General features: G+C 37.0%; 1 protein-coding gene across 1 annotated transcript in view; it reads right to left on the bottom strand.

Annotated features, from left to right (window-relative positions):
* Positions 1-91: 91 nt before the first annotated feature.
* The window catches only part of slc24a5 (solute carrier family 24 member 5), a 17,350-nt gene continuing 2,143 nt past the window's right edge, over positions 92-15,298 (bottom strand). The window contains exons 3-9 of the mRNA XM_058751641.1: positions 14,201-14,284; positions 12,852-12,955; positions 12,634-12,734; positions 7,932-8,215; positions 6,920-7,126; positions 2,750-2,851; positions 92-1,997 (exon numbers count right to left, since the gene is read on the bottom strand). Of these exons, the coding sequence (XP_058607624.1) occupies positions 1,675-1,997; positions 2,750-2,851; positions 6,920-7,126; positions 7,932-8,215; positions 12,634-12,734; positions 12,852-12,955; positions 14,201-14,284 (1,205 nt within the window). The 3' untranslated portion in view covers positions 92-1,674. The remainder of the gene's footprint in view (positions 1,998-2,749; positions 2,852-6,919; positions 7,127-7,931; positions 8,216-12,633; positions 12,735-12,851; positions 12,956-14,200; positions 14,285-15,298) is intronic.

Raw genomic sequence — 15,298 nt, 5'->3', positions numbered from 1 at the left:
TTTTTGTAAGTTAGTCAACAAATTTGCTTATTTAAATATAGCTCAAATTGATTGCAACCACTTACCTTAAAAAAAATTGGTAACTTTACAATAAGGCTCATTAGTTAACTACATTAGTAAACATGAACAATACTTCTACAGCATTTATTCAACTTAATGTTAATTTCAGCATTTACTAATGCATTATTAAAATCACAAGTTGTGTTTGTTAATATTAGTTAATGCACTGTGAACTAACATGAAGAAACAATAATAAATAGTGTAATAAATGCATTGTTCATTGTTTCTTCATGTTAGTTAATACAGTAACTAATGTTAACAAATGACATCTTATTGTAAAGTGTTACCAATAAAATTTAGCAAATTCAATTAATCTTTTTTTTTTATTTTCAGTGTACTATGCAATATTTATACAACTTTTAGGAGCAATTTTTTCCACGGCCATTTTTGAACATGAAGATGTTTGTTTGTTTGTTTTAATTCCTACAGTCTAGGAATTTCTACTTCATCCATATTGTTTAAATAAAAAAATAGTTGTCTTTTAATGATGTGATGGTAAATGATGCTGTTTAACACGATTGAAATCAAACTATTGCATATAAAATAAAATATGACAAGTCAGTTTTAAAGAGCATAAAAGAACATTTGTATGTGAATATATTATTCTTTAATGTAAGTGTTTGATACAGTGAGGTCAAAAGCATCCCTTGTTGCAGAATCATGGACCATGGTGACAGGAATGAACACGCAGCAGTGATGCACTGATGTGCTTGAGCTTGATTGTAAAATCAATGCACTGAAAAAAAAGTCACAACCTTTCATTTTTATGTCCATGAAGTGTCCTCTACGGTGGGCGAGAGCTCAACGCACTGTAACTACAGAAAACACATGCAAACAGAAAAAGCACCAGCAAATCAAGAAAACATCTTCATCAGTTTGACAACACAAATGCTGCAAAGACTCGCAACACAAACAAATAAAGAAACGCGCAAGTAGCACAGACCAAATTACCCCAACAACACGAAAATTTACCTTTTTTTTTTTTTTTTGCCATTTTGAGTTCCATTTGTATAACCACAGTTGTACAGATACCATGGTTAAACTATGGTTAGTGTAGTAAATCCATGGTTAATTTAAAATCAATTTAATACATTTTTATAATTTTTTAAATATTATTATGTGGATTTCATGATACTATGCATTATTTATGCAATTTATAAGAGCCAAATTTTATTTTATTTTATTTTTTCCTTTTTGAACATGAAGATACTGTTACTTTTTTTTTTTTTTGTGCCACCATGGTTCAACTATAGTAACCATTTTTTGTTTGCATGTACTTTTTCTATAATAAATGTATTTAACGATAGGCTATGGTTCATTTTTATAAGGGAAGTTGTAAAAGTAAGTTAGCCACAAGATGTCAAAATAAACCGAAATCTCACCTTTCAGAGCAAACACTGGTCAGAACGTCCCAGCCGTGTAAGTCACGCTACGGTCCCCTAAAACACTGCAGCACATTTCTTTATTTGTGTTGTATTTGCAGCGCACGTGTTGTCAAATTGATGAAGATGTTTTCTTAACTTGCATGTGTTTGTTTTTGAGCTCTCTCGACCGCCGCAGTCCTCACGCGATCGTTAGCTCTTATATCCAGCCGTGTATCGTGGCAGTGCTGCATCAGTCACCGCAGGCGCGGATGGGATTGTTCCCGATGATCCCGAGCTCGTAGAGGATGGACAGCGTGGCGAAGAGCACATAACACACCAGAGACACCAGACCCAGCTTCCAGTCCAGCTTCCAGCCGTTGATGTGAACGGCCACGAAGAGGAAGACGATGGAGAGCAGCAGCGTGCAGGACATGAAGACCAGACCGGAGCTGTTGACCTCCACCGGAGACCCAGTGTCCACAAACACCGTCTTGATGAACCACGGCAGACCCAGACACAGCATGTCGAAGACGTTTGAGCCCACGATGTTGGACATGGCCATGTCAGCTTTACCTGCGAGAGACGCACACACGGTTGCCCACCAGATAAGACTGAAGCATGTATGATTGTCCCAACTGCACACCAGTGTAAACGGTGCATCACGCTGAATAACTGTCATAAATTGAGGTTGATATTTATAATATTGTATATTATTTCCAATGCGAAGTTGGAAATTAAGTTCATGTTCTCATTGTTGCTTAAGAAATGTTTTATAAAAAAATTTATGAAAATGATAAATTATGTGAACAAATCATAGAGTGTATCATGCCTTTTTTCCCTTTCTTTCTCCCTTTCTGTCCTTAATTGGGGAGTTGGCTCATATACGTGTGTGTGTGTGTGTGTGTGTGTGTGTGTACACTGCCGCTCAAAAGTTTGGGATCAGTAAGATTTTTAATGTCTCTTCTGTTCATCAAGAACATCAAAAATACAGAAAAAAATGTTATTTTGTGAAATATTATTGCAATTTAAAATAACAGTTTTCTATTTAAATATACTTTAAAATAGAATTTATTTCTGTGACGCAGCGCTGCATTACTGCAGTCTTCAGCGTCACATGATCTTCAGAAATCATTCTAATATTCTGATTTATAATCAATGTTGGAAACCGTTGTGCTGCTTCATATTTTTTAGGGACCTGTGATATATTTTTTAGGATTCTTTGATTAATAAAAAGTTAAAGAGGACAGCATTTATTTAAAAAATAAATTTTGTGTTACAATATACAATGCTATTCAAAAGTTTGGGGTCAGTCATTTTTTCTTTACCTTCGCGAGCGACCATCACGCTGGCCACGGTGTCCGGGATGCTGGTTCCCGCCGCCAGGAGCGTCATTCCCATCACTGTGTCCGGGATTCCCAGCGTCTCTCCTGAACACAAACATCAGCCGCAGAGTTCAGTACACAACATATTTATCTGGATTCATTAAAGGGACAGTTCACCGAAAAATGAAAGTTCTCTCATCATTTACTCGCCCTTTGTGTTGTTTCAAACCGTTTCTGCTGCTGAACACAAAAGAAGATAGTTTGTATAACAGCAAACAGTTGACGGTACCCATTGACTTCCATAGTATGAAAGATTGTGGTACAATCACAGAAGTCAGTGGCTACCGTCAACTGTTTGGTTCCCAACATTCTTCAGACTATCTTCTTTTGTGTTCAACAGAAGAAAGAAACCATACAGGTTTGGAACAACATGAGGGCGAGTAAATGGCAGAATTTTTTATTTTTGAAGTGAACTATCGCTTTAATAATTACTATCTTCCATCATCACAGTGATTAGATCCATAAAGTGCATAAGCTGCACAAAAACAGATGAATTAGTGTCAGAAGCAGAAATTTTTAAAGGACTCTTGGATTAATCCAATCAAGTCCCATTTATTTCTATAACGGTTTATGTAAATTGTTTTAAAACAGCTTCACAGTAATAAATAATAAAATAACAGTGTTAATGTAAGATTTGTCAGTTATGAGAAATTCAAATTCGGCTATAAGCAGCTTTACAAAAGATAATAATTTATGAATTCTTTATTAATGCAATAAAATACTTTATTATTTGTTCTTAAAGTCACCCAAACTTCCCTTTATTTACTTATTTTTATTAATATACTTATGTATTATTTTATTATATTCTATTATTTATTGTTGTATTTATTATGTTTATCTATTATAATTATATAATTGCTACTAATATGTATTTGTTTTTAATTCTACTGTTTGTTTTTTTCCCTGATTATCAAACTGGAGGAATTTGTTAAAGGCATTTGATAAAACTAAAATTAAATAGCTGGAATATGAAAATCTAAAATGACAAAATGTAAAATTGTATTTTTGGGGTGTTGAAGCTAAAAATAAAATAAAAAATTCTAAACAAATAACATTTACACGAGGAAGGGTGTTGAATTTGCATGCTAAACCAAACAAGAATGAATTGAGACAGAACAGAAGCCAAACTTTAAAATGCAGATATAAAGCTATAAATATATTCAATGTTTTTGACAGAAGTCTCAGTAAAAACAGAGCTGTTTGAAATTATAACAATATTTCACTATGTGAATATGTGTTAAACTGTAATTTATTTCTGTGATGCGCAGCTGTATTTTCAGCATCATTACTGCAGTCTTCAGTGTCACATGATCTTCAGAAATCATAATAATATACTGATTTGATGCTCATGAATATATGTTTACATTTACATTTATGCATTTAGCAGACGCTTTTATCCAAAGCGACTTACATTGCATTCAAGTTACAGTTTTTACATTTTATCAGCTCTTGCTTTCCCTGGGAATCGAACCCATGATCTTGGCGTTGCTAGCGCCATGCTCTACTATTTGAGCTACAGGAAAGCTATCATAAATTTTATATTGCATCTGCATAAATGCAATATAAAAACTGTGATACACTACCATTCAAAGTAAAAAAAAAAAATTTATAAAGGACTCATTAAATTAATCAAAAGTGACAGTACAGTCATTTATAATGTTACAAAAGTTTTCTGTATCTAATAAATGCTGTTCTTTTGAACTTTCTATTCATCTGTGAATCCTGAAAAAAAAATGTATCACAGTTTCCACAAAAATATTGTGCAGCACAACTGTGTTCAACATTGATAATAATCAGAAATGTTTCTTGAGCAGCAGATCAGCATATTAGAGTGATTTCTGAAGGATCATCTCACAATTTTACTGTATTTCTGATCAGATAAATGCAGTCTTCTGTTATTCAGGGGCAGGAGGTTCAGTCCTCGTCCTCAGGGTCTCTCTCAGTACCTGCTCGAAGCTCCGCCGGCTCTCCAGTGCTCATGTGAATCTGTGTGACCGTGTGCAGGATAATAATCCTATTATATGCAGCTGCATCACATGGTTTCTCACGGGCCCCGTGGGCTTCAGCCGACTGTAATCCAGCGGAGAGACTCGAGTCTCCAGCATCATAATCCTTCAGGATACAGTGCTGGCATTTCAGGAATGGAGACGGGAGCATGTGACCCGCCTGTGTGTGACCCGCTCAAAACCCGGCATCTGCAGCGCAGACTGCGGCCGGGAACTCATGCAATTCAGATGCTTGATCAATGCAAAATAATCAATCAGAACAAACCAGACAGAACTAGACTAGACATACTGATAACAGCCGTGCATCTGCAAAACACGCAACACTGAATTAATATATTTCAGAAACATGACTAACATGCAGGATAAAACTATGCGTGACTCTGGAGGAACTAAAGCGGGTTCTTCTTCTGTCAATTTAATACAAGAAACTTCCAGACAGTATGAAATATTCTGAAAGGGCAAATCAATCACTAAATCTGCTGCATGTCACAGATCAGACCTGCGTGTCAGAACTGAGATGCTTTGGGGATTGTTTAGTAAGCCTGTAGGTAAAGCCTTGTGTGTCGACTTTCTAGCAGCTCCCTGTTTAAACTAAATATTTACCATGATATAAGTAATATTAAACCACAGTAAAGAACAACATTCTCACTTCAAACAAAAACATTTTAATCTCTTATTTGAACAAAACCGACGAACGTTTAAATCTGATAATCTAACAAATTTTAAATCTTGAAATCGAACAAAACAACAACCGATATTTAAATCTTGTGAACAAAATAACGGACAAACATTTAAGTCTCTTAATCGAACAAAACCAACCAAAATTTCAATCTCATAATTGAACAAAACTAGCAAATATTTAAAGCTCAAAATCAAACAAAACCCAATCAATACTTAAATCTCAATCAAACAAAATCGACAAACATTTAAATCTCAAAATCTAACAAAACTGAAAAGCATTTAAATTTTTTAATCAAACAAAACCACTAAGGCATTATATACAAACCAGTATGTATTTCTATAAAGCTGTTTTGAAGCTACACTGCCGCTCAAAAGTTTGGGATCAGTAAGATTTGTAATGTTTTTTAAGGAGTCTTGTCTGCTCATCAAGGCTGTATTTATTCGATCAAAAATACAGAAAAAACTAATATAGTGAAATCTTATTGCAATTTCTAATATTGGTTTCCTATTTTAATATACTTTAAAATGTAATTTATTTCTGTGACGCAGCGCTGTATTTTCAGCATCATTACTCCAGTCTTCAGCGTCACATGATCTTCAGAAATCATAATAATATGCTGATTTATTACGAGTGTTGTGCTGCTTCATATTGTTTTTTGGAACATGTGATACTTTGATGAATACGAAGTTAAAAAGAGCAGCATTTGTTCAAAATAGAAATCTTTTCTAACAATAGAAGTCTTTACTATGACATTTATTCATTTAACACATCCCTCCTGAATAAAAGCATTAATTTCTTAAAAAAAAAAAAAAAGAAAAAATGACTGACCCCAAACTTTTGAATAGCATTGTATATTGTAACACAAAATTTATTTTTTAAATAAATGCTGTTCTTTTTAACTTTTTATTAATCAAAGAATCCTAAAAAATATATCACAGGTCCCCAAAAAATAAGAAGCAGCACAATGGTTTCCAACATTGATAATAAATCAGTATATTAGACTGATTTCTGAAGATCATGTGACGCTGAAGCCTGGAGTAATGATGCTGAAAATTCAGCGCTGCGTCACAGAAATAAATTCTATTTTAAAGTATATTAAAATAGGAAACCAATATTAGAAATTACAATAAGATTTCACAATATTACTGTTTTTTCTGTATTTTTGATCGAATAAATACAGCCTTGATGAGCAGAAGAGACTCCCTTAAAAAACATTAAAAATCGTACTGATCCCAAACTTTTGAGCGGCAGTGTACGTGTTTTGTGAAAAGCGCTGTACAAATTAACTTGACTTGTATTGCTCATCGGGTTGAGCATGACGTTCGCAACACAAAGGTCGTGGGTTTGATTCCCAGCACTGAAGGTCACTGTGATGACCAGATGAATCACTGCATCGACAGAACAAACAGACGAAAGCGTGTTTACCGACGACGGTGACCATCCACACCAGCACGTATGTGAAGACGGAGATCCAGACGGCCGACATCAGGAAGGTGATCATGTAGCATTTCCTCCAGAAGCGTCTCCTGCAGTCAGGAATGGTCAGGAACAGCAGCACGATGACCGGCAGCGACAGAACCCACAGGATCCGCTTCAGATCGTGTTCCGGCATCGTGAACACGCTCTTCTGCTCTGAGAGAGAGAAACGTGCAAACGAGAGGCTGATGAAAACCCCTTTCAGCTTGAAACAGATGCTATTTAGAGACTCCTGCATCAGCTTATACTGGAAAAATTGTTCAGTAAAAGTTCACAGCCGCAAATTCTATGCCGTTCTTGACTTGCAGAATAGAAATGGACAAGTTAATGATGTCTTAATAAACTTTTTTTTTTTTATTACCCTCTGTTTATACACACTGTATACTTTAATCCCCAGTCTAGCTTGCACTTATCTGAACAATGCCTGAAACTTTCTGTGTCTGTTTGCTTCTTTAAAATGAATCGATTGATGTATTCGCCAACTGTAAGTCGCTTTGGATAAAAGCATCTGCTAAATGAATAAATGTAAATGTAATATTCTATATTTAATTAGGTATTTAAAACCATGAAGAATATATTTTTATAGTTGTATTATAAGTTATTGTATTATTATTGTTATTTAATTAATATATATTTAACAATATATAATTATTTTATCTTTATTTACACTTAATATTCTAATGATTTTTTGCATAAAAGAAAAATTTATAATTTTGACCCATACAATGTATTGTTGGCTATTGCTACAAATACACCTGTGCTGCTTATGACTGCTTTTGTGGTCTAGGGTCACATTTTTATTTCTATTTATTTATAGTTAGTTTTTTTGTTATATGCAGTGGGATCTAATTTTTTCAAAATTCTAATAAAAAACTTTGACAAAAAGAAGTGAGATGCAACAGAAAAGTAGAAAGATTTTGATGTAATTAAATCTGCATGAGGTTGTGACGTGATGACGCACCATCGGTTATCTCGTTAAGACCGTGCAGGCTGAGTGACAGGTGGGAGTATCCCGAGTCGTCCTGGAAGATGCCGCTGTCGGCTCTGGAGCGGCGCTGAAGGCGGAGGCTGCTGTCGTCACTCCATCCCACCAGCGGCTGCTGCTCGCCGCGCTCCTGCGAGCTCTTATTCAGACACGAGCAGCACGGGCTGAAGCGCTGCATCACATACTCACTGATCTTCAGATCGAAACACAGCACACACACATACACACCGTACACCAGCAGGAGACACGCGCTGTCGTACCTGCAGACATCCCACAGATCAGAGTCAAAGCTTAGAGCATATATAAGGCAAGGCAAGGCAAGGCAAGTTTATTTATATAGCACATTTCATACACAATGGTAATTCAAAGTGCTTTACATAAAAGGAAGTGAAATAGTCATTAAAAATAATAAGAAATTAAAAATAATAAAAATCACAACAATAAAAACAAAGTGATTTAAAAATTGATTTTAAAACATTTAAGAATAGAAAGTGATTATACATAGTGCAACCAGTTCGGACGTAGCACAGTGCTCATTCAACAAATGCACAGCTAAACAGATGAGTTTTGAGTCTGGATTTAAAAGTGGCTAATGTTTTAGCACATCTGATCTCTTCTGGAAGCTGGTTCCATCTGCGGGCGGCATAATAGCTAAAAGCAGACTCCCCTTGTTTTGTGTGAACCCTTGGTATTTCTAACTGACTCGATCCTAATGATCTGAGTGGTCTGTTAGGTTTATATTCAGTGAGCATATCTCCAATGTATTTAGGTCCTAGGCCATTTAGAGACTTATAAACGAGTAAAAGTACTTTAAAATCAATCCTAAATGTAACTGGAAGCCAGTGTAAGGACCTGAGGACTGGTGTAATATGCTCAAATTTTCTGGTTATAGTCAGAATCCTGGCAGCAGCGTTCTGGATGAGCTGCAGCTGTCTAATGGTCTTCTTTGGAAGGAGACCATTACAATAATCCACCCTGCTGGTGATAAAGGCATGAACCAGTTTCTCCAAGTCTTGACTGGAAACAAAACATCTAATTCTTGCAATGTTTTTGAGATGATAGTATGCTGATTTAGTTACTGCTTTGACAAGACTACTAAAACTAAGGTCTGTCTCCAGAAACACCCCAAGAGTTTTGACTTGGTTTTAGTTGATTGACCCTAGAGTCAAGGTATGCATTCACCTTGAGAACTTCATCTTTGTTTCCAAATGCAATGACTTCAGTTTTCTCCTTATTTAACTGAAGAAAGTTCTGGGACATCCAACAGTTTATTTCATCAATGCATTGGCAGAGGGAGTCAATGGGGCTGTAGTCATTTGGAGATAAGGCTAGGTAAATCTGGGTATCATCAGCATAGCTGTGATAGGCAATTTGGTTCTTTCTCATTATTTGACTTAGTGGGAGCATATACAGGCTAAACAAGAGCGGTGCAAGAATTGAGCCTTGTGGGACTCCGCATGTCATGGACGTCCACTTAGACTTATGCTCTCCTATACTCACATAATAACCTCTCCCTTCTAAGTATGACCTGAACCATTTGAGTACCATCCCAGAAAGCCCGATCCAGTTTTCCAGTCTCTCTAGAAGTATGTTATGATCAACCGTATCAAACGCAGCACTAAGATCTAGTAGTACCAGCACTGATATTTTGCCTGAATCAGAATTGAAGCGAATATCATTTATTATCTTAATGAGTGCTGTCTCTGTGCTGTGATGTGCTCAGAAACCAGATTGAAAATTGTCCAGGTATCCATTTAAGTTTAAGTAGTTGTTCAGCTGATTAAAACTACCTTTTCAATAATCTTACCTATGAAGGAAGATTTGATATTGGTCTATAGTTGTTCAACATTGTGTTATCAAGATTGCGCTTTTTCAGAAGGGGCTTAACAACTGCAGTTTTCAGGGAGTTTGGAAAAGTCCCAGAAAGAAGTGAAGCGTTCACCACTTCTAAGAGATCTGCTTCTAAACAGTTAAGCACACTTTTGAAAAAAGATGTGGGAAGTGTGTCAAGATAGCATGTTGATGATTTAAGGTGCTGTACTATTTCTTTCAAAATTTTGCAATCAATTTCTTCAAAAACAGACATAGTCACTTCTTTTTGAAATTGCGGTCGAATCTGTGTGACCTCTGCAAAAGTAGATATGCCAATCTCCTTTCTGATATTATTGATCTTCTCAGAAAAGAAGGAAGCAAACTCATTGCATTTACTGTCGGAGAGCATTTCACTGGGAATCTGACTTGGGGGGTTTGTCAGTCTCTCCACAGTAGCAAAAAGAGTGCGAGAGTTGTTTAAGTTACTGTTTATAAGGTTTGAGAAGAAGGTCTGTCTAGCTGTGGCTAGTTCCACATTGAAAGCATGAAGGCTGTCTTTATAGATGCTATAGTGAATTTCAAGTTTTGTCTTCCGCCACATCCGCTCAGCTTTTCTGCATTGTCTTTTCATACTCTGAACTGCTGTTGATTTTCTCCATGGTGATTTTTGTCTGCCATTCTTCTTGCAGACCCTTGTCGGAGCAATATCATCAATAACATTCTTAACTTTTGAGTTAAAAGAATCCAGGAGAAGATCAGAGTCTGCAGAAATGCTTGGTGTTAAAGATATAGCCTTCATAAATAGCGCACTAGTGTTCTCATTAATGCATCTCTTTCTGACAGAGACAGATCTAGATTCAGTGGTAACAGAGATCAATATATCAAAGAAAATACAGAAGTGATCAGATAGTGCTACATCCTTAACAACAATGGATGAAATGTTTAGACCTTTACTGATGAGTAAATCTAGAGTGTGTCCACGATTGTGTGTGGGTTCATGCACATGCAGAATCAGGTCAAAAGTGTTTAAAACAGTAATCATTTCTTTTGCAGTTTTGATTTCTGCATTATCTATGTGAATATTAAAATCCCCTGCAATAGTAAAACAGTCAAACTCTGAGGAAATCATTGATAACAGTTCTGTGAACTCTTCAACAAAGGCTGGAGAGTATTTTGGAGGTCTGTAAATAATGATAAACAGAATGCGTGGAGCACCTTTCAGCACAATACCTAGGTATTCAAAGGACAAATACTGACCAAATGACACTTGCTTGCATTGATAAACATCTTTAAATAGAGCAGCTACACCTCCACCTCTCCTAACAGTCCTGCAGACACTTGTAAAGTTAAAGTTAGGAGGGGCTGTTTCATTGAGGACTGTCGCACTGCATTTTGTCTCTACAGCAATCTCAGATTGACGCATTACAGGCCGCAGATTAGATGGGTCCGCCGACGGCTTGAGAAGGCCTTAGACTTTCTATCACGTGATAAAACAGAGATATAGAAGGCTACAGGCACACTGGGTTCCCGCTTGTTCTGTGAACATTTGTGAGTGTTGCTGCTAATATAGCGGGGACCCGACACATATCACTGAGAGCTGTTATCAGTTGTTTTTGGTTTATAGGGGATGATGTGCTTTTGTAGGCCAACCTGTAAGTGATGTTTGAAATTTTCAAAATGCAGTTTTGATAAAGAAGTGAATTGCAAGTTGTTGCACTTGCACTTGCAAACTTGTTGAGTTTATATCTCACAATAGATCTTGAAAAGTTTATGATATGAATTGTTCTAAAAAAATTTGTGTAAAAAAAGATGGATGACGCATCTCCACTTCCTTCCACTATAAAAAAAAAAGTAAAGCCACTCTCATCTTGCGAAAAATAATGTAATTTGGATCCAGAGTCTGCACAGTACTGATTCGTTTAGAGTCTGAGTCTGCACAGTATCGATTCGTTTTGGATCCAGAGTCTGCGCGGTACTGATTCGTTTGGATACACAGTCTGCGCAGTAGCGATTAGTTTGAATCCTGAGTCTGCACAGTACTGATTCGTTTAGAGCCCAAGTCTGCGCAGTACTGATTCGTTTAAAGCCCAAGTCTGCGCAGTACTGATTCGTTTAGAGCCTGGGTCTGCGCAGTACTGATTCGTTTAGATCCAGAGTCTGCGCAGTAGTGATTCGTTTAGAGCTCAAGTCTGCGCAGTACTGATTCGTTTAGATCCAGAGTCTGCGCAGTACTGATTCTTTTAGAGCCCAAGTCTGCGCAGTACTGATTCGTTTAGATCCAGAGTCTGCGCAGTACTGATTCGTTTAGAGCTCAAGTCTGCGCAGTACTGATTCGTTTAGATCCAGAGTCTGCGCAGTACTGATTCGTTTAGATCCAGAGTCTGTGCAGTACTGATTCTTTTAGAGCCCGAGTCTGTGCGGTACTGATTCATTTAGAGCCTGGGTCTGCACAGTACTGATTCATTTAGAGCCTGGGTCTGCGCAGCACTGATTCATTTAGAACCCAAGTCTGCGCAGTACTGATTCGTTTAGATCCAGAGTCTGCGCAGTACTGATTCGTTTAGAGCTCAAGTCTGCGCAGTACTGATTCGTTTAGATCCAGAGTCTGTGCAGTACTGATTCGTTTAGATCCAGAGTCTGTGCAGTACTGATTCATTTAGAGCCCGAGTCTGTGCAGTACTGATTCATTTAGAACCCAAGTCTGCGCAGTACTGATTCGTTTAGAACCCAAGTCTGGGCAGTAGTGATTTGTTTAGATCCAGAGTCACTTTGGCTTCACTTTGGCTGCTTTACTTACGTTTTTTATTAAAAACTGATTTGTTCAGACACAGAGTGTGTTTGAGGCTCGTAATCATGGCGGACTCACCAGTGAACTCTGTTATCTGAGATGATGGCGATGACTGCGGCGACACTGATGGCATACGCCACACAATCCCTGAACAACGGCCAGCAGGAGAGACGACCCACCTAAAACACACACACACACACATGGCACATGAACAATGAGTGTGTGTGAATATGAGTGTGAATATGAGTGTGAATATGAGTGTGTGTGTGTGTGTGTGTGTGTGTGTGGTCATGCACCGCAGAGGTCAGCAGGCCACACGCAGCACAGATGCACAGCAGGTTATAGACGGCCGATCCCATGATGGTGCTCACGCCGATGTCGCCCTTCGTCACAAACACACCTGAGCACAAACACACCTGAGGTTACTCCACACTGAACACCACAGATCTCACCGCTCAGGAACGGGATCCTATTTCACGATTATTTACATAGCATTTAATAACATCGGTTTCAACTGTAAAACAGCTCTACAGAACATCATACAGCAATTCCTTATTCAATAGCTTCAAATACAGCTAAATTGAAAAAAGTTACTAAATATTGGGCCTCATTCATGAAACACAAGCATTTTTGTGTAAATCGTTCGTAAAAATGTTCAGACGTAAACTTTTGAATTCATGAAAATGTTCGTAATTTTCAAATGTTAGTTGGTACGAAAGAAATGTCCACCTTCTCCATACCATGTGTAAATGGTGCGTAAAACGTTCTGTGTTCTTTTGGCAAACTGATGACACTGAGTCGTAAAACACAGCGCTCGTCACTGTCACTATTTACCCAGCCGTCCAATCAGTGCAGGAGGGGCGGGACAAATAGCAACCAACCATCCTACTTGTACAGCCTACAACAATGGAGAAGTCAATATTACTGGTTACTGCTTTTTAATATTTAAAATTCTTAAAAATTAGATAAACACATTGCCGCCGTGGATATTCCAAATCATAGCAACCAAAGCGTCAGCTGGAAAAACGCTGTTCCACCAAAGCGTTCTCGAGCGCCACCAGCTGGCAGTTTTCAGAAGAGCGCCTGACAGTTTTTCAGCTGGCTGAAAACTCTTTGGTGGACACAAGTTATTGAATATTTATTGTTAGGCATATGGCCTACTAGTCTTTTTTGCATTTATGCAATATACTGGAGCCAAACCTGAGAAAGTAGACCAGAATATTCCACTGCGTTCCTGGACACGCAATTTGCGTAGCTGTAATTCGTAGGCGGGGATTATGCTAATTGTGTATGAGCGTGCACGAGCGCCCTATTTACGAATGATTGGAATGCATTAACATACACATGTTTAACTATCAAATCGAGAGTTTTCGGGAAGGTCTGTTTTACGCGCAAATTACTCAGAATTAAAGGTCATTGCACACTGAGTCCGGAATTTGTCCAAAATTTTCACATGTTAAAAAATAAATACGACCTCATGTTGTATCAGTCACGTTTACACACTGCCTCTGAAACTTTCGTCCATCATAAAAAATTCAGATCAGGTTCGATTTTCTGTGTTTTCATGAATGAGGCCCATTGTCTTTATATATAAATTTTGTCTCAGATGTTTCTCCAAAAATCCTCATTAGAAAAAATAAATTACCCAGAAATGCGGTGACGAGTTCCGGTGCTGAGCTCCCGGCGGCCATGAAAGTGGCTCCAGCGACGTCCTGCGAAAGACCGAGACCTAAAACACAAGCAGATCCGTGAAATGTAATAATAGCTTACAGATTACAAGTTACCCTATTCAAAATGTAATAAGTAGTGTAACTATTTCAATTACTTTATTAAAGTAATGTAACTGATTACTTTTTGATTACTTTTCTAAATTTCTAATGAATGTTTTCAACTGTTAATCATTTTGAAACATTTAAACCTGGCAGGGTTAACAATAGAACTCAACACTGATTGCTGTCAGACTTTCAAAATCCTTAAGATTATAATCATTTAATTCAAAGCAGAGCCACCACAAAATCAGTCTTTAGCACCTCTTTTTACTTTGAGATCAGTCTGAGGTTAAATACAGATTTAAAATCATACGAAATAGTTTAATAGCTGGGTCAATATCACCATACAGTGCCTTTCAACCCTCACAATACTCAAAAATTTTAGTTTTAATTTCCCATTCGCTTTATGTCATATTATAAATAGTAGACACTCGAGTACTATAGAAACATATTAGCTGAGCTCCCACACATTGTTTTTAGATAAATATGGGCCATTATTCAAAGCATAAACCATAAGATATGTCCACCCTGTCATGGACATATATATTACTGTTAAATACATTTTCATTGCAAAATTAAGATGCAAATTATATTTTCTGAAGGGTATGATGTCCCTTTCCTAAAAAGGGTTATTAAAAAATAATATAATAATAATAAATAATATAATTACATCCTTAATCACATTGGTATAACCATATTTTTTGTTTTTTAGCAATATTAACTACAAATGAATGCCATGTCCACCCTGTCATGTTTATATCCACTCTATCGAGTCTAAGTGGCAACAGGGTGGACATTTTAAGCTTCAATTAGCATATTAGCTTACAACAAACTGTGACTAGCTAAATAGTCTGATTGTTGAAGAGAATTTGGTATATTTAAACTTACATATTTTGAAAATACTGTATTTGAATAACTTCTGGCATATTTTATGCTGACAGGGTGGACATGTTAAGCTTTGGCAAAGCAAGTAA

The sequence above is a fragment of the Onychostoma macrolepis genome, chromosome 18, assembly GCF_012432095.1.
Source record: "Onychostoma macrolepis isolate SWU-2019 chromosome 18, ASM1243209v1, whole genome shotgun sequence".
Lineage (NCBI taxonomy): Eukaryota > Metazoa > Chordata > Actinopteri > Cypriniformes > Cyprinidae > Onychostoma > Onychostoma macrolepis.
The sequence above is the reverse complement of the archived record's forward strand: the minus strand, read 5'-3'. Positions and strand labels throughout refer to the sequence as shown.